Consider the following 27,917-nt stretch of genomic DNA (forward strand, 5'->3'; position numbering starts at 1 on the left):
GGCGAGTTGGAGGAAGGAAGCCTATCTGTCTCACTGTACGAACCACAGGGATTGATTGAGGGGTCTACTGGGAGTGAACACAGGATGTGTGTTTGGGGAAAACAGGTATCAGGGGTCACATCTCTCTTTAATTGGTGGGCAACACTGGGTCACATCCCCAAAGTCACATGGTCTAGTGGGTGTGACATAGGCAAACCTGTGCTTTGAGCTCTGCTTGGTAAGAATGGGAAGGCAATTCTGTTTGGGAGCCGAGCCTGCAGATACCTACCATAAAGACAGGCCCCAGTGGCTCCAGTCATCAGGCCCTATCACCAAGCCAATGTCCCCTAGGTGACATTATGAACCCACCACAAGAAAGCACAACACCTTACACAACTCTGAGAGTCAGCACAGTTTATTGCACAACAGGGCCTAGAGGCCAGAGGCACAGGAAACAGCACTGGGTATTCCCAGGGCTGCAGCTGAGGCAGGAGGCTGATCTATCAGCAGCAAGCCCCTTGCCAGCAGGTAGCTGAATGGAGTGGCAGCTGCTGGGGATGGGGAATGTATTCTCAGAACACAAGGGCAGCAGACCTTGAAGCTACCATGCTTAGCCTTGTAGTCCAGGCCACTTCCTGGCTCCCTCTTGTCTCCTAACACCTCCCCGGGTGACAAGGGCCGCTTCCACAGGGCGCACACAGGCCAGTGCTTACTGCCACATTCCCGCTGCATGGGGCACTGCAGACACTGCCTGTCACAGGCCGTGAGCCAGACACACAGAGGTCCCCGCACACAACTCCACCACGGGAGCTGCTGACACCTGTGAGAACAAAGGCAGGGTCAGTCTTGAAGCCACCCCAGCCACCTTCCCTTGGTCCATTCGTTTGCTCCAGCCCTCTGAGGAATGCTACAATAAAGTCTCAGTTTTAGTTTGCAAGCTGTGTAGAGGAGCCTCCTCTTGGGAGCCAGGAGGCCCGAGTTATGGATGTACTTCTGTTCTTTAACCCCTCTGTGGACTCAGTTTCCTCACTTCTACAAGGCAGACATTATATTAGGGGACTCTGAGGTCCCTTGGGGTGACATCTTTCTGACCCTAGACATCCTGGGTACTAACCGCAGTCTCTCTGCATGAGCAGTCTAGCCCTCTAGACTGGAGTTAGTAGTGATGCTTGCTCAGTGTCTGCACAGTGCACCAGGGAAATCTTTGCTGATGTCTGAATCTGGTTCCCTTTCAGGGTTCATTATACTTACAGACATTCACAGCTCCCACGCCTTCACACAGCCTGTGTGGAAGAAAGGCAGAGAGAAGAGAGAAGGCATCAGAACAGACAGGTTATCGGGTTTTTCCCTCAGGCGCCGAATTCCTGCTCACGTCTATCTTTGTGTCACGTAGAAAAAGGTGTCTTTTGTGGTGGCTGTGGCACACCACACAGGGCACAGCACTGGGCAGACTTCAGACTTGCTTCCGTTCTAATTTGCCTCCATCCAGCTGACTCTGCCATGTGTAGCCTGAACAAGTCCCTGACAGACTTGGGTAGGGGGAGGCTCGGCTTTAGGCGGGAAGGACCCCAACAGGCTGATGCTTTGAAGGGATTGTCTGACTGCTGGTGCTGTTTGGGGAAAGCTGTGGAACTTTCAAGGTGAAGCCGAGCTGGAGAAAGTAGGTCACGGGAAGTGAGACTTCCTGTGTTGTACCCAAACTCTGGCTCCTTCTTGTCTGGTGAGCTACCATGTGAACAGTTGCTTAACATACCTCCTCACCATGTCCTGAACTGTCTTGCCTGCTCTTCTTGCTACAATGGGCCCAGATGCTCTGGAACTATGAGCCAAAGAAAAGCCTTCACTTGTGTCCTTCTGTCTGGCACTATGGTCACAGCAATGCAGAGCAATGGCTGTATCCTCTGGGGCACAAAGGCCAGGGGCAGACATTGGCCAGCAGCTCTAACCCTAGGCAAGGTGCCTACCATATAAAAGCGAAGGGTAAGGACCCAAGGGAGTTCTGGCCCAGAGGTAGGACACTGGTTCTAATTTTCGCAGGGTCCTATGAGGTGGGCGCTCTGGCCCTGTAGCGACAATGGCTTGTGTGTTAAGTCCACTTAAGGCCAGTTCAAGAGCACTGAGCTCCAAAAATTGTCTCTAACTTCTGTTGCTTTGGGGGGCTAAAATTGACATGCAAAAGGTGGGAGCAGGCAGGCTAAGCAAGAGAGGTTTTTGAGATAGTTGAGTGGGGGGAAGGACTCACCTCTGCTCCTCGCCCTCCAGCAGGCGCCTGTAGGTGATGATCTCCACGTCCAGCCCCAGCTTGGAGTTCATCACCTCCTGGTACTCCTTGAGCAGGCAGGCCATGTCCTGCTTAGCCTTCTGCAGGGCACCCTCCAACTCAGCCAGCTTGCAGCGGGCATCAGCAAGGGCAGCCTCTCCCTGCTGCTCAGATTGGGTCACAGCAGCCTCCAGCTTGGTGTTCTGGGAACACAAAAGAAGTGGAGATAGCCAAGGGTCCCTGGGTCTCACTGTCTGTCACCAGCATGCTATCCAGTCTTTCCCAACAGTCAGGAACATTCTAGAAGCAGCCTCTTGCCTTGTTCACATGGGTCAGCCTGAGTGAGCATGATCAGGAAACCCAGCTGTGCAAATAGGTGGGAGACTAAATGGTAAGCTCCAAGCAGGACACATGCTGGCTGTGTGGCACTGAGTAGACATCCAGTCTCTCTGGTCCCAGAGCAGCTGAACCTTACATACCTGGCACTTGGCATTCTCGATCTCAGCAGTCAGCCTCTGGATCATTCTGTTCAGCTCATTGATCTCCTCTCTGGTGCGGCGCAGAGTCTCTCCATGCCGGATCACTGTGGCCTTCATCTCCTCACACTAGGGGTTGGGGAAGCAGAGATGCCCATGAGGACCAGGATGTGACATCAACCCAGTGAGCACAATGGATGTGCAAGATGCACAGTGGTCAGGCTGGGCTGCCTCCTCAGCCTAGAGCTGTGTGCAATCTTCTTGTGATTCTTGGTGTGCAAGAAGCCCTTTCCAATAGATCCTGGAGTCCTTCCCACTGTCTCATCTAAGGACAGATGTCCTGACCTCTCACCTTGGTGCGGTACCAGGACTCGGCCTCAGCACGGCTGCGGCTGGCAATGTCATCATACTGAGCCTTGATCTCAGCCACGACACAGTCCATGTTCAGGTCCCGGCTGTTGTCCATCTTGACGATGACAGATGTGTCTGAGATGTGGGAATGGAGGATGCGGGTCTCCTGCAGGAGGAGGGAGACAGCAGTCAAAAACTTCTTGAAAGCTCAGCCTAACCCCACACATCTCTGCCAACCTCTCAGACCTGCCCAGGTCCACACAGGACTTCACAGTCACGGAATGACTGTCTAAAGACTACTTGTTGGACTTCCACCTGGCTGCTGCCCTTACCTCATCATACATTCTCCTCAGGAAGTCGGTCTCTTGGGTCAGAGCCTCTGCGTTGGCCTCCAGATCTGACTTGCGCAGGTAGGCACAGTCCACATCCTGTTGGGGTTTGCAGAGAGGCATGACACTAGCTCTCTCTTGGGCTGGAGGCATCTGGCCACTGAGTGGCAGGCTGGGAAGACAGGGTGGGGTGGAACTGGGCAGGGACTAGCTTTAATCACTCACCTTCTTTAGAGCCACAAACTCATTCTCTGCTGTGGCCCGGAGTGCAACTTCTTCTTCATACCTGAGGCAGGAGAGAAAGGAGGCCTTATCCAAACAGCCATGAAGCCAGCCCACAGAGCAGCCTGAAGCCTCTTAGGCCTCCTTAGAGGAACTTAGAGGGGTCATACTCCAGGCCCAGGCCTGTGAGCACACTGGGTCTTTACAGTAGAGATAGTATAGTGGCATTTGAAAGCTGTGCATTCGTACATACAAACACACACACATGTGTTTGTATGCATGCATGTGAACATGCATGTGAACATGCATGTAAGAGTGTGTATGCAGGTATGTGAACATACATGTGTGTGCATGTGCATGTATATGAACATGCATGTATGAGTATGTATGCATGTATGTGAACATGCATGTGTATGCATGCTGCATGTATCTGAACATAAATGTATGAGTGTGTATATGAACATGCATTTGTGTGTGGACATACACGTGTCTGCATATACATGTATATGAACAGTATGTGTCTGTGAACACATATGTATGAGTGTGTACACACATATATGTGAACATGCATGTATATGAGTGTATGTCTAAGGTTCAGGAGACTGAATGGCTGTTTTTTCTCATCCTTCTCTCTGAGTCAGCACCTTGTCTATTATCTGTTCTTGGACTGAGCCAAGGGACCAGCTTGAGGGAAGGTCTGCTCAGAGACAGGATTAGGTGCCAGGGGCTGTAACAGAACATGCTACTGAAGAAGGCTGGGTGGTCTCTTGGAGGAGCAGAAGCTTCCTGAGGCCTGGTGCCCATCCTTCATGCCTGTGTCACATGGAACTGTCTCCATACATGACCATGTCATGCTTGCCTCCCAGCAGACTCCCCGAGGGCAGGGACCATGCACACTGCTGGCTGGATTGGTAGCATCCTGCTGTGTCTATAGGGTGTGTGTGGCAGTGTTGGAGGAGAGTAGAGGAAAGACCCTACAAACAACATTCAGAGACTTTAGGGTTAGTTCTGGAGACTAGGAAAGCTGGGTGGAGAAGGGGAGGGGGACGGTGAGAACCTTGTGAAGAATTCTGTGCCTGAAGGAAGACAGGGAGAGGGCTCCTTGATTGATAAGGCAGGGCTGGGCTTCCTGACTTAGGCAGGCAGAGACCCCAAGCACAAGCCAGCTTGTCTATACCCAGGGAGCTCCTGTCAAGACTCCCCAGTGGCCCTCACCTCTTCTTGTAGCCCTCCATGGACTCCTGCGCATGGTTGAGCTCAGCAGCCAGCCTCCCGCTGTCGGCCTCCACACACTCAGCCTCCCGCCTCAGCGTCTCGATGTAGCCCTCGAACAGAGGCTCCATGTTGCTCTCACAGCACTTGCGGTTCTGGTAGAACTGCCACTTGGTCTCCAGCAGCTTGTTCTGCTGCTCCAGGAAGCGCACCTGCCATGCAGAGTTAACGTCTGAGAACATACTCTTGCAGAATCACAGGGTAGGTGTGTGTGTGTGTGTGTGTGTGTGTGTGCCTCATGGCCTCCCTTGCTGACATGTCTTCACCGCCACACTGGGGCTGAAGGTAGGTGGCAACCTGGAACTCCGTCCTGAGAGCTAACTTCAGTCAGTTCACCTGGTGTCGCTGAACGCACTTAACCCAGTCCAGACTCTGCCTCTTCTTAGTCTGTGACTTTGGATAAAGCTCCCAGCCTTCCACAGGATGGGGTGGCTGAAGCACCTGTTAGTAAGGTGCAGAGAAGCATTCATTCTACCTCAAGAAGCTAGCACAGCCAGGGCAGCTGTGACGGTCAGCCTGCGACTGGACCGGTGAGCCCGTTTAGGAAGGCAGACTGTAAACTCTGAAAAGTGAACAAGTGCAAATGACTGGATCCCGGCAACAACAGCGCAATTAGAATAATGAGCACCTGGGATCCAAGTGCAGGGCTGCCTTGTGTTTCTGAGCTCAAGAGTGGGATTGAAGGACGAGGAACATGGCTGACTGCAGGGAGAGACTGTTGATTGGCAGGGGTTGTATCTCACCACCATTATTACAGACTATCAGGGTGCCCAAGCTGCATGTAGACCCTGTCTCCCCACCACCAGGTTGGTCCACTCCCTGATTCCGACGCCTGTGTTTAATGACCTTTCCATGGACTTAGTAAGTTCTACCTTGTGCTACCTTTAGTGTCTCATGTGTGCCAGCTCTAGATAGCTCTCCCCAGGGCCCCAGCTGCTCTCTCCGTGGAGCTTGTACTCAAGCCTCAGCTGCATGTGGATGTCTGGATTCTGTGAAGACAGCTGCAGGTTTGAGTCCATCCTGGCTCCTGTGGACCTGGGCTGTGGCTATAGCGCAGGCCTGCGTGCTGAGCTCAAATACAGTCGCTTGCACAGAGCATACTGGCCACAGTGGTTACATGGGATTCAAAAGGCTCTGTGAGATAAGCCACCAGGCAGTCCCCATTTTTGACCTTGACTTGGTTAGGACACCCTGTTTCCTACACAAACATCTACATGGTCTTGCACATTGGAGAAGCCGGGCCTGGGCTCTGTAGGTTCTGCTCCGAGTTCTGAGGGTGCCTTCAGTTTTTTTTTTTTTCCACACCAGACTGAAAGGTACTGCTTCCTGTCTGTGTTCCCTTTGGCCTTGGAGGCTCTATGGGCCTTCACTCTGATTCCCCCTCACTGTCCAGCCTTGGCTGAGCACATGATGTGCTCCGGGAAGGGGCTGGTCCAGGACACCCACCTTGTCGATGAAGGCCGCGAACCTGCTGTTGAGACACTTGATCTGCTCTTTCTCCTCATGCTTCACACACTGAGCATTGGGGTCGATCTCCAGGTTCAGGGGTGTGAGCAGGCTCTCATTGACAGAGACGGTGGTGATGCAGGGTGGGCTGGGCCCGCAGATGCCTCCAGATCGGTACCCGAAGCTGCGTCCACAGGAGCCGGAGCGGAAGGCCCCACAGACACTCTGGCTGCCGAAGCCCCCTGAGAGTCCTCGGTAGCAGGAGATGCCCCTGTAGGGAGCTGCAGAGATGCAGCAGCGGCCAGGCCGGGGCCCGCAGGCTGAGGCGCAGCTGAAGTTTCCAGTTCGAAAGCCACAGGTCATGGTGGAGGAGAAGACACGCGCGAAGAGGAGAGAAGTTGACAGTGTTTGGAACTGAGGCCGTGTGTCCCCTGGGTCATTGAAGGCCCTTTTATATGCTAGCAATTGCTGGCATATAAAAGGGGCCAAGAAGAGACAATAGCTGTGTTTTATTGGCTTGGCAGCGCCTGGCCTCTTAAGCTCCAACTCCTAGTGTGGCTGTGTCAACAATCTTTGGCTACAGGCCTGTTTCATCTTCAAAGTCCTTTACAAGCTTGCCCTGGTCTCTGCCCCTCCCTTGGTCTCTGGTAGAGAAGGGCAAGGGAATTTCTTGGAACATTCTCTCTGAACCCATTTCTGGAAGGTTCACACCTGGGCTATGAGCCTGGCTATCTGGCCTGGCTTTGGGCAGAGTGGCTGGTTCTACCCCATCCTGTGAGGGAGTATGTCCCTACCTCCCTCCCCTTGTCTCTCCCTATCTAAAAGGCAGGGAGATGAGGTTCTGTCTTCATTGTTAAGGTCAGCCTTTCTCAGGCCCTTCTTTCACAGAGCCTGTCCAGGATGGGGTGAGAGAGAGGGCAGTGGTCAGAGGGTACAGAATCTAGAGTGGAAGCAGGGTTTGGCCTCTGTGTTCTGGGTTCCCAGTGCAGGGAGAAAAGCTGGCATGTAGGACAAGGCACGCTGGAATACTCAGCATAGACTCTAGGTCAGCAGGTCTCTAGGTCAGCGGGTATCTAGGTCAGGGGGTCTCAACCTTCCTAAAGCGGCGGCCCTTCCATACCTCTCCTCACATTGTGTTGACCCCCTCCACCATAAAATCATTTCATTGCTACTTCATAACTATAATTCTGCTATAGTTATGAATTGTAAAGTAAATACCTGATATAAGCGCCTTAAGGGGTTGCAGCCCACGGGTTAAGAACCGCTGCTCTAGAGGCAGATTTGCTTTGAGTTTTCAGAGGTCATTGCTGATAGGATCTGGACCATGAGAACAAGCTCTCCAGACTCCAGGAGAGGAGCTAAAGGTGGGTTTGAGAAGGACAGAGAGGGGGTGAATTAGAAGAGCCCAGATACTATAGTCTAGCTCTGGACCTGAGACTGCCTGCTCATTCCTCATCATCCAGGAAAAACACACTGGGGGTCACTTTGGCTGTCACCACAGCCACAATGCTGCTCCCTGGGGATCCCGCCAAGAGCCGGGGTTTTGGAGGAGTGTGGTGTGGAAAGAGCTTGGGGAGACCAGGTTTTGACCAGTGGATGATGGAGAAGCGGCAATCGAGAGGAATCTTTTTCAATGACCTGGCTCTGCAACGGGGCTCTGACAAGGTAAACTCAGTGACTGAGTCGGTGTGCCTGCAGCCACTGGGAGACAGGAAATAGACTGTGTGGGCTCACAGGGTCCTGAATGGGACCTATTCCTCCCCTCGGAGGACTCGCTGAATGGGATAAGGCTGTCCTTAAAGCCATGCTTTCTAAATTTGGCCTTATCCTTAACTTTAGGTCACGTGATGGCTCATCCGGGAGGATTCCCCAACCTGGGTGTTTGAGCTCATAAACCCTCCCAGGCACACGTCTCTGGATGGCCTCTGAGGATGACGGCTTTAATGGAACCATTTCCTGAGTAAGCTTAAGCATGAGCTAAAAATAGCCCTCCACACATCCCACCAGCACCTCACCTTTTGCCCTTCCCTCCTTGGGGTGTGTGGGGTGTGGGCCAGGCACACCCCACAGGGAGCACTGTAATGAAGAGGAGGTGCTCTGCTTTAGAGACTTGTCAGGAAGCTGGACCACGCTTGCCTGCCAGAGGTACAGAGGAAAGGTCTCTTCTGGGCCCCACACTCGGGTTCCCACAGTTTTGAGGCCAAGGCATGGGTGGTGGGATAGGGGCTTCTGGTGTGAAAGACCCACCATGGGTTTGACCTTGAGGCTTGGGGCAGGTGGGACTTCTGCAGTTGCTGGAGGGAGGGAGAGACTGACTGACTGCTTCTTCATTCTAAGCCTTTACAGATTTACTGCTGCCAGAAACTCAAGAAAACACCAGCTCTTTCTCCCCCCTGCTCAGTATGGGAGCCTCAAGAATGGCTGGATCCACATGGCACTGGTTGCTTGAAGTGTGGAGGGGTATAAGGTGGTGAGTCTTTCCAGAAGTTCTTCCTCGATGCTGTGTAACAACACCATTGTTCTCTGGCTAGCTCATCTGTCCCAGTCCTGGGGCTGGAATCAGGAGGGTTCTTTCTCTGAGGGACTCTGTGTAGACACACACACCTCCTCAGCTTGAGGAGCCATGGTGATGCTCATTCCTGTCTAGCTTTGTGGCGTAGACTATTCAAGGGATCATTTGCAACCAAAGATTTCTCACAAGCTCCGCCACGCAGGGTCCAGGCTGCTCTGGTCCCTTATGTGTAAAGCTGGAATGACAGCCAGCACATACTTTGCTGTCACAGGAGTAAATGGTCCCAGCCTAAGCCACCCCATTCCAACTCCATGCCTACAGCATGACTGGGTCTTGGTTGCAGGCAGCCAGCAAGGCCATGCAAACGGAAGGTGTCATGGGCCAGTAAGATGCCAAAGTACCACACCTTGGGTCAGCAGAAACAGCCCTGGCTTTATGAGGCGACCATCGCTACCTCAAAAAGCCCAAATTAGAGTTCACATGTGTAAGTGCCAAAGAACAAAGACACTGGAACCAGGGAGCCCTGAAAACAGACACAGACAGGAAACTATTGAGGGCTGTAGATCTCTCTCCTTCACCAAGGCTGGCTCTGCCCATCAGGTTCCAGCTGTGATTGGTTATGGCCTTGACCAAGGCCTTATAAACGCTCTGAGACTACCATTCAGTCATAAGGCCTGTGTTCTGTGCCTGCCCTGGGCTGTTGCTGGATGCCTGGGTCCCCAGGGAGTGACTTGTCTCAGCTGCCTGTTCCAGCTGCCTATCCCAGCTGCCTGTCCCTGCTGCTGGATGCCTGGGTCCTCAGCAACTGACCTGTCCCAGCTGCCTGCCCCAGCTGCCTATCCCAGCTGCCTATCCCACCTGCTTGGCCCACCTGCCTGGCCCACCTGTTGGCCCTGCTTAAGGCCTCTGAGTCCTGCCTGTTGTTCTGGGCTAGTGGCTCCCACCTGGCTATCTTGTGTTTTTCTAGCTGTAATCTGCCTGAATGCCTGGTTTCTTACTTAGTGTGCTCTGGCTTAGCCATTTCTTATCTCTGTGTCTCTATGTCCACCGGCCTTTGCTTTTATTTTCTGTCCTTGCTTAATTGAATTTTGAGAAACACACTCATGGCAAACATTAGTCAGAAGGTCTCCGTACACATCAGTTTCCTTAACACACGTTGTTCGACGTGGGCCTGTGGGACCAAGGTCTTGCCTGATCCAGGGCCTACCTGTCTGGTGCCTGGCTGCTTGTAGAATATTTCTTTGGGGGAAGCTGTTGCTGGGAAGTCAGAGAGCCTGGAAGTCATGAAATGCAGAGGTCTGAATTGGATGTGATGTAAAAGGTCTCTAAGGGTTCTTTCTTCAGCTGTAAAATGGTGTGGTGGCTGCCTGGGCTCTATAATGAACTAGCCAGCCTGTGTATGTGAAGTACAGAGATGCATCCTCCCCCACACTCGTACCCCCAGAAGGCTGGTTCAGATCTTTATGACCCCTCTTCTTTCAACGTTGGCCTCTCCAGTTTTACCTTCTGCTTGTAAACCCACAGTACAGGGAGGCCAGTAGGCCCTGCCACACATCTGACACCTGCATATTGCCAAATTTCTACACCCCTTACAGGTCAAAGAGGAATTTACTGCAAGCCGTTTGTCTTCTAGGAGCCAGCTGGTCAGCGGGGTCGGTATTCAGATATGCCCCAGTTAAATGGTTACTGGCCAAGCAGACCTTCAAGGCCAGTGTGGTAGCTGCACCTGCCTCAGCAGCTCAGAGGAGGAGGCACAGCAGCCTGAGGCTTGGAAGGATGGAAGAGCGTTTCAGAAAAGCACAAGAATGCTGTAGTTGAGTGGTTATGTGGTGGAGCTCGCATGACATCGCATCAAGAGGATGAACTGGGCCCATGCCAATGACGAGACGCTCATTGGTAATCTGATGCTTTTCTTGTCAATGCCATAATACATCACCGGAAAACCCAACAGGGAGAGATTTGTTTTGATCACTGTCCAGAGGACACAGTCCACCATGGGGGAAGGTGTGGTCCTGGAGCTGCTCGTATCCATGACAACAGGAGCTTGGGACTCTGCTTGCTCCATCGCAGCAGTCCAGGTAGAACAGAGATCAGGATGGAAACAGACAAGGTTATATCCATAAGCTCCACCCTGACTGTCCTACACTGGCCAGCTAGATCTGAGGCCCACTACGGTGTTGCCAGCTAGGGCCTGAACCTTGTAAATACCAGTCCGTAGGGGTCATTTCACACCAAACCACAGCACCCATTTTTAAGGGCGTGCGGGAACATACTGGAATCTGTAGACAAGAAAAGAAATCAGGGCCTGGGGAGATAGCTCAGTGAGTGAAGAGTTTTTGCTGTGCAAACATGAGGACCTGAGTTTGGAATTGCCAGCATCCATATAAAGAGCTGTGACTTCTGTCTTTGGGAGGTGATAGCCATTCTGAGAGCTCACTGGCCAGCCAGCCTAGATGGATCAGCAAACTCCATTGTATGCTCCTCCCACGAAGATATACCCCCACGGTGAGGCAGCCTTAAGGGCCCAGTCAGAGTTTACCATACTGTTTGGACTTTCTGTCTCCAAAATAACGAGAGCTGAAACCTTTTTGTTTATCCCTAACTAGCCTCAGGCACTTTGTTGTAGTAACGTTACCACATAATATGGATTGGCACATCCAGCAAATCGATACATCCAGCAATCCCACTGTAGCGCTCTTACAAGGAGAAGGTCATTCTCAGTAACATTGTTTTTAAAGAAGGAAGTTGGAAGTGAACTTAGCTACCATAGATTGGCCAGAGAAGATAAATTCAGACATGGTGATAAATTCATGACATGACAGAAGATGTGAAGGTAGAAGGTGACCAGAACGTAATGTGGCAAAGGTGATGCCAATGTGAAAGGCAGGGAGGGAACTGGGGACCAGGGCTCGAGATGGGGATCAGAATAGGAACTATGACAGGAACTGAGACCAAGGCACGAGTTGGGGATCAGGGCATGAGCTGGGGACCCAATGGCAGCTGGGGATCACAGGGGGAGCTGGAGGCCAGGGCAGGAGCTGGGGACCAGAGCAGGAACTGGGGACCAGGGCACAAACTAGGGACCAGGGCGAGAGCTCTCAGGGTGCAAGCTGGGGACCAGTGCAGGAGCTGGGGGACCAGAGCAGGAGCTGGGAACCAGGGCACTAACTGGGGATCAGAGTGGGAGCTGGGGGCCAGACCATTTCCACGGATGCAATAAACATACTGCTCTGTCGCCACCACTTACGTCATAGTGATGAAGGCATCCTACATGTTGCAAAGGGTTCCTTTGGTGGGCTGAGGAGACAGAGGAAGGAAGAAGGAAGGCGACATAGACATCCTGAGGCAGAGGATGAACAGAGCAATCCACTTAGCTTTCTACCACATCTAAAGGAAACCTGGCAACTAGATGGGGAGGAGCCTAGGAGACCAGTTATAGAGGCTGGGGGCCAGCCTGGAGTATCCCGTGGGTCCTGTAGAAGTACAGCTTATAAAAGCATTGGGGGCAGCTAAGACTGTTATAGGCTGGAGGAGGGAAGCCTGAGCTGTTTGGAGTTAAGTGTGTTCAGCATGGCTTCTGGCTTCTTATTCCCCAGGCTGATTCCCTGGAGGTCAGAACATGCAGGGATGCCACTGGGGGAGAAAAATGACATAGGGAATTGCTGGAAGAAGCTGCTTCCCATGTTCCTCAACCTGGGAGGGCTTCTTGTAGGAAAAGGGCTCCCTGCCCCCCCTCCCCCATGGTGTCCTTGGGAACTGGCTCAGGGGATCTGGCTCCAGATGAGGGAGCCCTCTAGTGGAAACATTGAGGGAATCCCATTCAGCCTTGCCAAAGGTCACTGGTGACTCACACAGCTTCCCTGCCCTCCTCTCTCCAAGGATACAAGCATGGGACAGGGATGAAGGTGGGCAAGGAAGGGGTTGCAGTGTGGGTGTGAGTGTGGGTGGGGGTTGCGTCTGTTGAGTGGAGGTGCCGTGTAGCTAGGGAGCTCCTGGAGGCAGGGAAAGGTCCATGGAAGGGTTTTTGCCACCTGAAACAGCTCTCTCCTGTCCCTAATGCCCCTCTGTTCATGCCTCAGGAATTGCCCAAAGCAAGGGCACTATTTTCACTCCATCAGTTGTTTTTCACATCTTTGTGGGCAGACCTTGGCCTTCTCTCTGTCCCTTAAGGGCCTCCACTTAGGTATCTCCTATGACCCCCCCCCCCTGCTTTCCTTGGGCCTTCACGTGGTGGGTTTTAAGATCGCAGGTGCACATGAACCCCCCCCCCCCACCCGGGTGCTGCTGGGCCAGCCAGTGTTTTCAGTAAACTGTGGGAACTGAGATGGTTCACTCTTCCTCTCTTGAAGTCTGAGCTGTTGTGTTTTATAAAAAGATAGAGAGAAGGAATTTGTTTTGGTGTTTGTGCAGTCAGGTGTGGAGGAAGGGGGTGCTTCCAACGGCCCATGCTGAGGCATCCCTTCTCCCTGAGGGACCAGCCACTAGTATAGTATAGTATAGTATAGAATAGAATACAGTTTATTCAGGGGATGGGGAGGGCAGTTGAGAGGGTAGTAAGACAGAGAAACACAGAGAGAGAGAGAGAGAGAGAGAGAGAAGAGGAAGAGGAAGAGGAGGAGGAGGAGGGAGAGGCTGGTCATGAACATGTGGAGAGAGAAGGGGGAGGAGAATGAGGAGAGATGGGGAGCAGGAGGGAGAGGTCAGAGCTAGAACAAAAACGCAAGAGAGGAGGGGGCATAACTGGAGTCAGGCATACCTGACTGTTGCCAGGTAACTGTGAGGCAGAGCCTAGATAAAATGCTAACACAAGCAGTGGGGGTCTAGTTGGTTACTGCTCTGGACACAAGTCTCTATGAATGCCTCCTGTTATAGGTTGAAGGTGAACCGTCCCCTACTACCGGCTTATGTTTTTGAGCTCTTGGTTCAAAGCTGGTGGTACTTGGAGCTTTGGGAGGTGGGGCTAACTGAAATAAAATGGGGGAGGGCCTTGATGGTTACAGTCCCACCCTGGATCTAGTCCATTCTTTCTGCTTCCCAACACATTTGACTTACTGCTGGCTTCAGCAGCCACAGATCAAGCCACTCAGCCACTAGGCCTTTCCCCACCATGATGCACGGTATTCCCTGAGCCCTGAGTGGAACATCTCTTCCCATAATTCTATGAGGTGTTCTGTTCCAGCCACCAGGAGGTTGGCCAATCCCAGGCCTGAGAGTTCAGAAGGTAGTGCAGAATCACAAGCTGACTTTGGGTTCACCACAGAATCATCTGGAAGACCGACCCTGGGTGTTAGAACTGCCGACTGGGGCTTTGTGAAGTCTGTACTCTTGTAGCCATTCTTAGAAGCATGACCCTATTCCAGAAATCAGAGGCAAAGTTTCAACTGGACGTGCCACTCAAACCCCTTCCTTCTCTCCACACTAGTTATGTTCATGCTGCCTCACTGCCTGTTCACAACTCCCAGGGCTTTGTTGGGTGGGGCCCTGAAGTGAAAACTGCTTTCTTTTGAAAGCCATTTATTTATGTCAAATGATGTGTTGCTGGGCCACACAGGTGAAAGGATGTTTTGTTAAAGCAGACACCGGAAACAATGTTTCACAGACACAGGGCAGACATGTGAAACAATGTTTCACTGAAGCAGACACAGGTGAAAGGATGTTTTGCTACAGCAAACACGTGAAAGGATGCTTGATGTTTAGATAGAATATAAATATGACCCACAGACAGTGGGAGCTAGAGCATTGGTTTGCCTTGCTCTACCTCACTGTTCTTCCCTACAACATACAGGTATTGATTCACCTTACATTGCATTGCTGAGCCTAGCTTGTGGTGACTTCATAGAAACTTGCCAAAGCACTGCTCCTGATGTTCCTGTGGCTTCTTGCTGCTTCCGTGGACTCAGACTGGTTGGCAAGCCTCTAATTTTCTTCTGGATTGAACTGTTCTTGCTGATTCATGTGTGGTGTCTGCTGAGTGGACTGGACTGCAGCTGTTGATTTGTGTGTGGTGTTTGCTAGTGTACTGAACGGAGGACAAAGATGATTGGAATCACTCCAGAAATCTATTTTTAAACAGGTCCACATCCCCCATATCCCAATACCCTTTCTTTCCCACTACCTCTGGTGGGTGGTGGGCTAGAGGGAAGGTTGAGCCCTTGTTAAAGTCGGTTGAGAAAAATGTATGCCACTGCTGGCTTCTTCTGCAGGACTTTCAGCCTGTATTGAATCTTGAGTGGAGCAGGGCTGTGCTGTGGAGAAGGCAGCTGTGAGGGCAACAGCCCCAGTGACTGCTTCTCAACTTGATAATGACCTCACTAGGCCATCATTCTGGGGCTCCTTCTCACTGGTGCTCCCCCAGCCTTTGGTCACGTGTCAGCATCCATACTGCTGAGTGCTGGGGAGATCAACTTTCAGTGTCAGGTGTCTGAGATCTCCTGGCTTGAGTGTATGGTGGTGGAGGCCCAATGCACAGCTCTTAAAGCAGTTGTGTGTTCTGTGTGTGGTTTTGACTGCCAACCCAGGGTCACATGAAGCATCCACTCCCTCTCCCAGCCTCAGCCAGTCTCATGGTCAAGATTCTGGCTTACTCTGTAGATGTCCCCGTGCCTTAAAAAAGGCTACTTCAGTTTATAAATCTCTGGCATTTAAGGCTCTTGTCACCCTAAAATACAATTTACTTCTTTGAAAGAGAAGTGACTTCCTATTCGGGGGGGGGGGGGATCTTCACCTGGAGATGGTCAATGAATTTCTCAACAGAAACTCTTCACGAAAGAAACAGTGGGGGTGGGTGAGAGTGGGGAGAGAGGGGGACAGATCAAGAAAAATAAAGCAAGTGAGAGAGGAGGGGGCAAATAGCCCCTTTTATAGCGAGTCAGGCACAACTGGCTGTTGCCAAGTAACTGTGGGACAGAGCCTAGACTAAATGCTGATACCTGTCAATCATGATCATTAATGCCTAAATTGCCCTTTAAAGATGGAGGACATAGGGTGGAGAGATGTTTCCGAGGTTAGGAGCACTTTCCATTTAAGGTTAGAGGAAATATGGCTGCAGAGAGGGGTCAGTGGTAAAGACACTTACACTTTAAAGATGGAGGAAGTAGGTTGGAGAGACAGCTCTGAGTTTAAGATCACCTGCCCTTTAAAAGATTGATGAAGTAGGGCTGGCGATATGTGGCTCAGAGCTCAACAGCACTTGCCCTTTGGAGGAAATAGGGCTGGAGAGATAGCTCAGAGATTAAGAAAACTTGCCCTTTAAAGATGGAAGAAGAAGAGCTGGAGAGATGGCTCAGAGGTGAAGAGCAATCGCCCTTTAGAAATGGAGGGCACGAGACTGGAGAGGTGGATACATCCGAGTTTAAGAGCACTTGCTCTTTAAATATGGAGGAAACAGGGCTGCAGAGATGGCTCAGATGTCAGGGGCACTTGCCCTTTACTCTGTAGGAAATAACGTTTCAGGGATGGATGGCTCACATGTCAGGAGCACTTGCCCTAAGATGGAAGGAATAGAGCTGGGGAGATTGCTCAGAGGTTAAGAGCACTTGCTGTTCTTTCAGAGGATCTGGATTTGTCTGGGAATCCCTATGATTCTATTCCTAGTACATCTGATGAGCTGGTATCATGTCTTAGCCTCAGCAGGTACCTGCACACATGTGAAGCACACACACACACATACATTTGCACACTCATGCATACACACACATTCACACACCCATGCACACCCATGCACACACATTCACACACCCATGCACACCCATGCACACACATTCACACACCCATGTACACACATAGACAGACAGACACACAGACACATTTGCACATACACGTGTGGGAGAGAGATATTTAAAAAGTCTTCCTAAAAGTGGAGGAAGTAGCCAGGCAGTGGTAGTGCATGCCTTTAATCTCAGCACTTGGGAGGCAGAGGCAGGCAGTTCTCTGAGTTCAAGGCCAGACTGGTCTACAGAGTGAGTTCCAGGACAGCCAGGGCTATACAGAGAACACACACACACACACACACACACACACACACACACACACACACAGGAGGAAATATAAAGACTCTTAGATAATAGCTTAGGGAACTGTCACCACCATCTGCCTTCTAAGAAATACTAGCTAGTTATGGTGGGCTGTGCATACCTGTAATCCCAGCACAGGGGAGCAAGAGGCTGCGTGCGACCTGTGGTTGGTTGGCGCTGATGCGTTTACTTCTGTGGCAAAGCAGTAACAGCTTTCAGAAGGGATGGACAGAGAAAGGCCACTTGCCTCATGGTGGTGTTGGAAGCAGAGTGGAAGATCCAAGAACAAGGTCTGTTCCTCAAACATCCCAGCCTGGAGATGATTTCCATTCCTGTAGGTCGGGACACCTCACTCAGGCACCTGTGCTCCAGCCGCTGGCACTGCACTCCGGCAGAAGGCAAGCACTCTCCTCACCCATACATCTCCATGCTTCTCTGGGTCCCGCCTAGAGGATGCCTTCCCAATCAGGCTGAGTGTGGAGGGAACACCCCCTGTGGAAGGAGCACTCCCGACTGAGGTTCCTGTCCTTCTGATGCATCCCACACTCTGGAATGACCTTTTCCAGGAACCTCTGCCTGGTGCAGTAGAATCCCTGCCTCTCTTCTCCTGCCAAAGCTGACCCTGTACTGAGATTCAGCTGGCCTTGCCCACCTTGTGCCTGGAGGCTACAGGGGACTTTCTATGAGGAGCCAAGATGCAGCGCTGTGCTCTTACTGGGTTTGTTATCTCCTCATCTGGCTCGTGCTCCCACTGGAGCTGGGTTTCACAGAGACATCCTCCCTGCTCCTCTTCCTCTTGAGGCACCTGCAAGCTTGGCACATCATGGGTCCAGCCTGTTCAGTCGTTCAGCACAGCAAGGGCTTCCTAAGGAGATGGTTACTCATGCTAGTAGCCAAGGAACAAGACGGCGGATAGACATGCTTCAAGGACAACCCACCTTCTAATGGTCACACTCTAGGGCTAGGTGTGGAGTGTGGTGGTCATAGGGAAAGATTCCGTGAGTTTTTCCTCACATGCTTGCTGAGAATGGTGCCTGTGTAGAGTCATAGGGGAACAAAGGAAATGTTAATTTCAGGAATATTGCGGCCAAGCCTGGGCATGCCCATGTGGGCTAATGATCCCCGATATGGAGAAACAGGAAGGCTTGGTAGAGTCTTGGCCTGAGAGGTGGAAATGTCAGGGTTGAGTGTGCTGCAGGGTCTGCCTGCTTGCCTCAGAAGAGGTGAGTTTCAGGTCCACCCACCCGCTGCCTAGGGGCATTTTCACACTTGTAAATGTCACTAGTAACTTTCTCCTGCCTTTCATGTGGTCTGGAGGTCCCTCCACAGCCTGATATAAAGGCAAAGACACGTGAGATCTTGTTGTCCTCTAGTCCTTTGTCCCCAGGATAGTCTCCCATAACAGAGACAGTGGCAGTCCATTCTGAGGCTGACTGAGACAGAAGCAGATACCTACACCCAACCAGTGGACTGAAGTTGGGGACCCCTGTGGTTGAATTAGGGAAAGGATGGAAGAAGTTGAGGAGGGTAACCTCATAGGAAGACCAGTAGTCTCAAAAAACCTGGGCCCCCACCCCCATCCCCAAGATCTCTCTGACACTGAGCCACCAACAAGACAGCACACACTGGCTGATACAAGCCCTCCCACCCCGTTATACAGTGCAAGTTCTGGGAGCCCGGGCTGCAGGTACCATTGTGTTTTATAAAAAAGAAGGAACCAGGATATGTTAGATAGAGCCAGGAATGGTGAGGTGGGAGGGGGTGCCTCTGTGGACCCAGGCTGAGGCATTCCTTTCCTTCGAGGTACCAGCCACACAAAGGTATAGTATAGAATAGAGTTTATTTAGGTCATGGGGAAGGGAATTGAGCGGGTAGTAGAGACAGAGAAAGGCAGAGAGAGGGAGGACAGGGGAGAGGGTAAGAGAGTGAGGAGGGGGCAAGCTGCCCGTTTTATAATGAGTCAGGCACACCTGGCTGTTGCCAGGTAACTGGGGAGGAGCCTAGAAGAAATGCTAACAGGCACTGAAGAGGCTTCAGCAGCAGGAACCTGTGTCCTGTAGAGTCCCCAAGGATTGCAGGAAGTTACAAGTGTCTTCTGCACAGTGGGAAAAGCTTTGGTCACCAAGTAGGGGTGTCTGTGGGTCCATCCCCTGTGCATCAATGAGAGTCTGCTCACGCCACCCCTCAACCTGGAGATCGACCCCAATGATCATGAAGCATGAGGAGAAGGAGCAGATCAAGTGTCTCAACAGCAGGTTCGCAGCCTTCATCGACAAGATGGGTGTCCTTGAACACTCTGTGCCCATTCAGGGTGCGTCTGTATGATCCTCCCTGGGGTGGGTACAAACAGGCAGGAGACTGTTCTTTTTTTTTTCTTTTTCTTTTTTTAATTGGGTATTTCATTTACATTTCCAATGCTATCCCAAAAGTCCCCCACACGCTCCCCCATCCACTCCCCTACCCACCCACTCCCACTTCTTGGCCATGGCGTTCCCCTGTACTGAGGCATATAAAGTTAGCATGACCAATGGGCCTCTCTTTCCACTGATGGCCGATTAGGCCATCTTCTGATTCATATGCAGCTAGAGACATGAGCTCCGGGGGGTTATTGGTTAGTTCATATTGTTGTTCCACCTATAGGATTGCAGATCTCTTCAGCTCCTTGGGTACTTTCTCTAGCTCCTCCATTGGGGGCCCTGTGATCCATCCAATAGCTGACTGTGAGCATCCACTTCTGTGTTTGCCAGGCCCCGGCATAGTCTCACAAGAGACAGCCATATGTTCTTAACCCAGAACCTGGTAGATGGCTATGGGTCTAGTTTTCTTGCTACCAACCACCCTGTAGCTTGCAGAACACAGCTGAACCCCAGTCTCGGCTTTCAAGTGTTGCCATGGGACTTAAGTGTAACAATGGATGTGAAGCTACCACACAGCACAAGAGGTTTTTTTGTTGTTGTTTTGTTTTTGTTTTTGTTTTTTGTTTTTGCTGCTTTTTATCTACCCAGTGAGTTGCATATATGCCTGTGACCCCACCTTCCAGATCCCAGCCATCACACATGGGAGGGATAAGGGTTGCATGCACAGTTGTCACAGAAGATATGCCATCACTCTAGCATGTAGCACAGAGCCAGGACCAAGAGGGGGTGGAGACTCCTTCCCTCCTACCCAGTCCTGGATTGATCTCCAGGTTGAGGGGTGTGAGCAGGCTCTAATTGATGCGGGGGGGGGGAGGCTGGGACCCCCCAAATCCCCCTCTTGGTAACCAAAGCATCCTAGGAGAATTAGTGAATCTTCAGGAATTTTGCCCAAGACATTCTCTGCCCCTTCACTTTCTCGGGACCTGAGAGACAGAGTCCTTTGAATCCTTTTCTTGCTCACAGGCTTCTTTTTTCCTTCTCTCTCTCTCTCCTTCCCTCCCTCCCTCCCTCCCTCCCTCCCTCCCTCCCTCCCTCTTTCCCCTCCCTCCCTCCCTCCCTCCTTCACTCCCTCCCTCCCTTCCTTCCTTTTTAAAGACAGGTCTTTGGTGTGTACCCCAGGCTGGCTTGGAGCTCATATGATTGAGGAGCCCAGGCTGGCCTCTCAAGTGCTAGGATTATAGGCAAGTACCATCACACCTGGCTGCGGATCTATCATGGCCATGACTGTGGAGCTCTGCAGGTATCCATTGCATGGAACACGAACCAGAGAGAAGCGATTGGAGTCCGGCCTGCAGTTTGTGTGCTGACTGTATGCCCTGGTGGGAGGCTTCACTTGCCTAGCCGTTGCATCTCTTTTCCTAATTGGTTTCTAGGGATGCAGACCCAAAGAGCACATGGCTTCTGGATATCACCCGTGGGTGCTGCCCTGGGTGTTGAGACGTTTCAGTTCTTGGCATGGGGAGGGACTCCTTCTAGGCTGGCTGACAGCCACTCATGCCCTTCAGGCTTCAAACAGGACTGAGTTGCAGACTGCCAAGTGAATTGGTGGTGGGTTTATCCTGTAGATGATGTTCAGGCTGCAGATCAAGGTTTTAGACCTTCTGGATAATCAGGGTTTGATTCCTTTCCCATAAACATAGGCAGTTTGTGACTTCGTTATGCCTGGACAGTGCTCCTAGGTACCAGCCTTAAGGAGAAATTACCTAATTTAGAGATAGACAAATTTTAGGTGTGAGCTTTGAGGCAATGGCAGGTCAAACTGAGAACAGATCACCGGTACTGTTGGCGATCAGGAGATGGCTGCATAAACATGCAGCTATCTCTCCAGTGGACACACAGAATAGCACAACTGTGTCATACCATTGGTCTCAGTTTTCTGAGGATCATCCAGGTTGATTTCCACAGTGAATTGGCTCGTTTGCATTTCCCCAAACAGGTGAAAGTGTTCCTTTCTCTGCCACATTTTTAGTATTTTTCTCAATGGCAGCTATTCTGACCCTATTCATAGCTGGTACCCTCCCCAGGGTGTCCTGAGTCTTTCTCCTTCCCCCTGAATGACAGGTGTGCTTTCTGGAGATGCAGAACAAGCTGTGGAAACAAAGTGGTAGTTACCACTAGAACCGCAAGTGCTGCGAGAGCATCGTGGAGCCGCTGTTCAGCGGCTGCATTGGAATGCTGAGGCGGGAGACACGGTGCACGGAGGTGGACAGTGAGAGGCTGGCCTTAGACAAAACTCAACCGGGCACAGGAGGCCCCATGGAGGGCTACAAGAAGCTTGGGCAGTTATAGGGAGTGGAGGAGGCTATGTCTCTTCTCTGTTGGGGGTGGGGAGTGGAGATCCTGGTGAGGGTCAGAGTCAGCTCTGACCGCCTGTTGTCTACTTCTGCTGTTTAGCCTCAGCTCCTAGTTCCCCAGACCGCTCTAGGGCTCAGGGGAAGGAGAGAAGAGCTCCCAGTGTGGGTGGAGTGCATAGGACACAGAGCAACAGAGACCGGAGGAGAGGAACAGAAGGAGGAGGCACCAGAAACCAGGGCTGAAGAGCAGGTAGGGGGCAAACGTCTCCAGTGGGAGTGGGCAGGAAAAGGCCCTAGGGACGGCACCAGAGGAATATGGCTTGTTTATTAATCACTCTCCAATAAGCAGTCAAGTTCTGCAGCTTTGTGTGTGTGCATGTGCATATGTGTGCTCACATGCCAGTGCAAATCCTGGAGCTCAATGCCAGTGCAAATCCTTTGTTTTAGTCTGACATGATTGCCAATTTATCTCTTCCCCTTGAAGATATGGACAGAGTGAAAGATGATTTTACCACCACCACCCCACCACCACATATGGTTCTAGCGACGAAACCTAAGCCTCCTGCATGTGCGGCAAATGCTGTAACACTATTCTCATTAGCCCTAAGGAGATTTGACATCAGTTTGTCCCGGTTATTCTAACCTTGACTCTCCTGGAATCAGACCTTTTTTTTAATCACCTCAAGAGATGCAGCATGGGGCTTTTTCTCTCTCTGGAGTAGAGCAGTCACGCGCACACCTTTCAGTGGGCAGATGTCCAGGTCTAGCTCCCCGCTGGGCATTCGAGGGATGGTAATTCTAGAGCTGAGAGTTAACTGCAGCCCAGGATTACTCTATAATGGAGCAGTCATGAGAACCACACTCTAGAGCCTGAGCTCTGCTGTGTTAGCTGGGGCCACTGGTCCAGGAAGGAGGGATCATCACAGCGTTTGCTTGTTTGCCTGCAGCCACAGTGTGAAGAGATAAGGTCCCAGTGACCCAGGGAAGGGTCGCTGTGACCCAGCAAGGCGAGAGTCTTCACAAAGGCAAGGAGGGGCTCAGTGAGTTGAGTCACATCCTCCAGAGGCTGACCCATGAGCTGGAGGAGGTCACGCTCGCAGCAGGTCAAGGGGCTGAGACTGCCTGGGCCCCTCTGCTTCACCTCTGGTGTCAGGGCTGCTTTCTTCCTGTCTTCATGGACGGCTGCCACCTTTGGAATGGCACAGGTTGCAACTGTGATGACCCCCCTGTGTCGTTCCAGCACATTCTGTGGTCACTCTGCAGTCCTGTGGTTCTGATGGATGGTCACTGGTGTGGGACTGTTCATGTTATTTTTCCAATTCTCTGGTTGACTGGCGATGTGTGTCTTGTATTCTTGCAGGATTCATTCGCATTTCCCCCTCTGGTTTTCTTCAGCTGCTTTGTTTTTTGCTTTGTTTTGTTTTGTTTTTTTAAGCTGAGATCCTTTTCTTTTGTTTTCCCTTGGGGGATCTGCAACTTCACCTCGTCCTTCCATTCACCTGTAACCCTTTGGTGTCTCATGAAGCAGGCACTGGTCTCCACCAGTCTACTTATGTCTGCTTTCTTTGCTTGATGTCTGTTATTGAACAGAAACCTTCAGCCTGAATGTGGCCAAGTCTGTTGGGTCTTCCTTTAAGGGCTTCTAAGGAGGAGCTCCACAGTATTAGTGATGTCTTCTGTGTAGGAACTCCACGGGATTAGAGATGTCCTCTGTGTTGCAGGAACTCCACAGTGTTTGTGACGTTCTCTGCCTTTCTCCCACAACTAGATTGACACCACCTCCTCTCACACTCGGATCATTGAGATCACTGGTCAATTTTGAACTTTATTTTTTTGTACATACATCAAAGAAGTTTCTAATTTATTTTTTCTGCATGAAATAAGGAAAAGACAGCGTGGCCCTGGACTTGTGATGCCACAATACTGACTTTGCATACATTCCTGACTCAGTTTCCACCTTCTTCTCGACCTCGATGGAAGATTTATCACATGTCATAGAGGAGCTAAAGACTTGTGGGAAAGGGCCCCACTGTCGTGTGGCTCATATGCAGTCTTCATGGAGGAAGTGGGGAGATGCGGCGGCCAGCTGGTGTCCATTGCAGGCAGGCTCTTCCTCCAGCATGCTGGACTCCGTGGGTCACAGGTTGAGACCCAGAACAGAAGCATCTGTAATTTGTACTTGGCCCTTCCCAGCGGATAACTAGACAAGTCACAGCTGCTCTGAGTCTTTCTCTTCTCTGCAGAGTGGAGACAACCGTGCATGTCCTGACAAGCCTGCAGAGTCAGTCTGAAGGTGAATAACATAACATTTGTAAACCTCGTAAATAAACGTTGGCATACAGATATACAGCAATGCCACTAATTACTGTCAGGGCTACCCCAGTGTTAACATTTCTTCCCTCTGCTGGCTCACATGTGAAATCAAATAAATTTTATAATAAAGTGTCACAAAAATAAAGGAAAAGAGGCCTAGACGTGGTGATACCCACCTATAATCCCAGCACTCTGCCTCCCAAGTGCTGGGATTAGAGGTGTGTACCACCACACAGCTAAAGGTGACCATTTTACGTGTCAGGGAATAATGTGACCAAGGACATTGACAACCCACAGGGAATCCCCAATCCTTTCCAAACCCCTTCCCGCCTCTCTCCCCAGTGCTGTAAGCTGGAGGCCCAGCAGCAGGGTGATGATTCTGGGTTACACAACTTCTGTTATGAAGAGATTTCTTGTAGAGAACTTTTTGGGGCTGCTTGGCAGGAATCTGACCTTGAGCCATGACAAGGAAGTAAGCTCAGGCAGGAATCTAATTTTAGGCTAGAACAAAGAAGTAGACTTCAGGCATGAATGTGACTTTGGGCCAGGACAGGGAAGTAGGCTCAGATATCTTGATTATCCTGATAAGCCCTTAGAAACATCGATCTCCGGAGTGACCCTGGGACTTTATTGCCTTGCTTGTTCTTTGACTATTTCTGTTTGTTGTACTGCTTGCCCTTATTAATGGCATGTAATTAAAATGGTATAAAAGCAGATTGGGGAAGAAATAAACCCACCTCAGCCTCAGAACTGGCTGGGGTCATACTACAATGTTGTCAATGTTGTCTAATTGTCTTTTTTTTCTTTTTAATCCTCACTCCTGTGCTGGAGAACCTGTTGGCTGACTGAGTTGGCTTGCTCAATTTCGGATCTTTTGTCTCTGTCCACAGGTATGAGCCATTCCAAGGGTAGTGGAATGTCTGTGAGGACCTCGGTTCCCCCATCTCTCGTGGCCCAGAGGACGTGGTCATCAGTACTGGTGTCCAGTGCTCTTCCTCTGATTCGGTCCACTGGCACAAAGTAGAACGGTCCTCTGAGAGGGAGTGAGGATGACTATAGGAATGATATAAAAAGATGCAAGAGACAGACGGGGAGGACTGCAGGTCGTTACCACATCAGCCCTTAGTGTATTTTCTATAGCCTTCTTATATTACAGTACTGTGGGAATCAATGCTACAAGCTGACAGAAACAATTTTGCTGAAATAGACACATTTGTTCTCACCCAAAAACCTCTGTTCCATCCACCAAGGCCTATAAAATCTTCAGCCTCTCACCTTGAGCCTCAAGTGTACCCCTCCAGAGTCAGCTCTGACCACCTGCTGTCTACTTCTGCTGTTTAGCCTCAGCTCCTAGTTCCCCAGACTGCTCTAGGGCTCAGGGGAAGGAGAGAAGAGCTCCCAGTGTGGGTGGAGTGCATAGGACACAGAGCAACAGAGACCGGAGGAGAGGAACAGAAGGAGGAGGCACCAGAAACCAGGGCTGAAGAGCAGGTAGGGGGCAAACGTCTCCAGTGGGAGTGGGCAGGAAAAGGCCCTAGGGACGGCACCAGAGGAATATGGCTTGTTTATTAATCACTCTCCAATAAGCAGTCAAGTTCTGCAGCTTTGTGTGTGTGCATGTGCATGTGTGCACCACTGGGGCTGCAGGGAAGCAGTTTGCTTTTCCTGTGAGACAGGATTCCATGCCTGGAGACCTCAGCTATCCAGACATCAGGATGGGAAGTCTGGCTGTGGAGAACCAGAAAAGTTGGCCTACTGCTGGGGTGGCACCACATTTGGAGGAGGCCCGTGTGACTCCTCTCCTTTGCCACACTGGAGTAAATGTTGGTGGGAAGGCTTTCTCCTGCTAACCAGATGCTTGCCTCCTTCACTGCTTTCCTTCCCAATCCAGAGCTCTGTTTGCTTTCGTGTTTATTCCTCGGGTGTGGTCCACGTGGGGTGCTCATCTCCTATGCAGATCAATGGGTCTCTGGAGTGTGAGTTCAAGGAACCATTTCAGGAACCTGTATTTAAATAAGATCCCAAGAGATCCCTCTGCCAGGCAGTGGGAGGACTGCTGGTCAGGTGCAGCGAGAGGCGAGAGTGCAGTTGGGCAGTGCTGGTTGTGGAAGAGACTTGCTTTGTTTATTCTCAGAGCATCCAGTCATTAGACCTTTTGCTTCTGCTTCAGGGTGGGTGGGAGCCCAGCCTGGGATAAGCAGCAGGTGAAAAGGAGAGGAAAATGAAATTACATAACGTGTTAAATTATGCACCGATCCAGCTTCTGACACATGTACATAATTTCACTCATTTCTCTCGAAACACTGTGTCTCATTTTACAGACATGGAAACTAAGGCTCTAAGAAGTGACTGCACTTAATCTACACAGCTGTCTCAGGATGCAAATCAGGTCTAAAGAAGGCCAGTATGCATATAATTTTTCAAGACTTTCCCTAATTGTTTCGTTGGGCTCAACATTCCAGCTTGTTTGATGCATCCAGACAGTGCTCTGCCTGGTCCTGTTCAATTGGTTGCTGTCATGTCAGTTAAGGCATGGAAGGTGGCATGGAGCCTCATAGAGCGTTTGCATTATAACCTCTGTTCCTCAAGAATTCTGGGCGCACCTTAGGATGGGTAGTTAAGACAGGCCCTGTGTGGGGAATCAGGCTTCAGTCTCAGAACTCCTTTGGAGTCATTTGGCAACTGGCTTAGACAGAAGTCACCGACTCCTGAGCTGACAGTCTGAGTTTGGGTTCTATTGCTGTCATAAAATGCTGGCCAAAAGCAACTTGGAAAAGAAAGGGCTTATTTGGTTTACAATCATAGTTTATCATGAAGGGAAATCAAGGCAGGAACCTGGAAGCAGGAATTGAAGCAGAAGTCACATAGGGATGCTGGCTATTGGCTTGTTCTCCATGGGCCCTTAAGTTTGCTTTTAATACAGCCCAGGACTCCCTGGGGGGGGGCAGCAACAACTCTAGTGATCTGAGCCCTCCCATGGCAATCATCAATCAAGAAAATTCTCTGCACACGCCTACAGGCCAATCTGATAGAGGCGTTCTCTCACGGAGGTTCCCTTTTCCTAGACAATTCTAGCTGTGTCAAGCTGACACAAGACAAAAACAACAAACAAAACCCCCAAACCAACTCCACTCCCAAAACAACAAACAAACAAAAACAACAAACTGACCAGAACACAGTCCCGGGAAGTGCCACCTTTGGAGACCTGTTCAGAGTCCTCTCTGGCTGCCTGGGGTGAAATAAAGACGACATCGTCTAAAGGACAACTTTCCATTCCTGTTCAGTGAGAGCTCTACTTCCTGTATGTTCTTTAGTAGTTACAAAAAAAAATCCCAAAATGATATCATGAACAAAACCATATTTTGGCATAAGATTACACATTTGTTCTTCAGTCGTAGCAAAACCCTTGGACAGTTTTCCCTGGCAAAGAAGTTCTTCTGATGCCCTGAGATGTGTCCCCCACAGTCTCAGAAGTGAGCCCATCACATGTAGGGCCAGGCAATCATGGTGTTGGAGCTGTAGCTGAGAGCTTATACCTGATCCACAAGCAGGAGAGAGGGAGGGAGAGGGGGAGGGGGAGGGAGAGAGAGGGGAGAGGGGGAGGGAGAGGGAGAAGGAGAGGAGGAAGAGGAGGAAGAGGAGGAAGAGGAGGAAGAGGAGGAGGAGGAGGAGGAGGAGGAGGAGCCTGATGTGGGCTTTTAAAAACTCAAAGCCCAACCCCAGTTGGGCTCTCCTAGCAAGGCCACACCTTCCAATCCCTCCTAAACATCCCACTAGGTGGAAACTAAACATTTAAAAATAGAAGAATGTTTTTTTTTTTGTTTGTTTGTTTTTATGCTTGGTCCAAGGATAGGCACTATTTTGGAGGAGGTGTGCCCTTGTTGGAGGAAATATGTCGTTGTAGGGGTGGGCTTTGAGATATCCTCCTATATTCCTGGAAGTCAGTCTTCTCCTAGCTGCCTCTGGAACAAGATGTAGAACTCTCAGCTCCTCCAGCTCCACGTCTGCCTGAACACTGCCATGCTCTCAACCTT

At 50.9% G+C, this 27,917-nt stretch overlaps 1 protein-coding gene and 1 pseudogene across 2 annotated transcripts; one reads left to right on the top strand and one right to left on the bottom strand.

The window, feature by feature from the left end:
- Nucleotides 1-378: 378 nt before the first annotated feature.
- Krt83 (keratin 83) lies at nt 379-6,761 on the bottom strand. The gene is made up of 9 exons (NM_001201323.1): nt 6,336-6,761; nt 4,833-5,041; nt 3,621-3,681; nt 3,399-3,494; nt 3,068-3,232; nt 2,719-2,844; nt 2,222-2,442; nt 1,231-1,262; nt 379-799 (listed from the first exon to the last, which is right to left on the bottom strand). The coding sequence occupies exons 1-9, from the start codon at nt 6,696-6,698 to the stop codon at nt 633-635; spliced, it is 1,440 nt and encodes a 479-aa protein (NP_001188252.1). The 5' UTR covers nt 6,699-6,761; the 3' UTR covers nt 379-632.
- Nucleotides 6,762-19,064: 12,303 nt separating this feature from the next.
- On the top strand, nt 19,065-21,562 carry Gm6042 (predicted gene 6042; annotated as a pseudogene). The gene is made up of 2 exons (NR_002872.1): nt 19,065-19,178; nt 21,395-21,562. The product of NR_002872.1 is annotated as a predicted gene 6042 (transcript).
- Nucleotides 21,563-27,917: the final 6,355 nt, after the last annotated feature.

This window comes from Mus musculus, chromosome 15 (genome assembly GCF_000001635.26).
Source record: "Mus musculus strain C57BL/6J chromosome 15, GRCm38.p6 C57BL/6J".
NCBI classification, from domain to species: domain Eukaryota; kingdom Metazoa; phylum Chordata; class Mammalia; order Rodentia; family Muridae; genus Mus; species Mus musculus.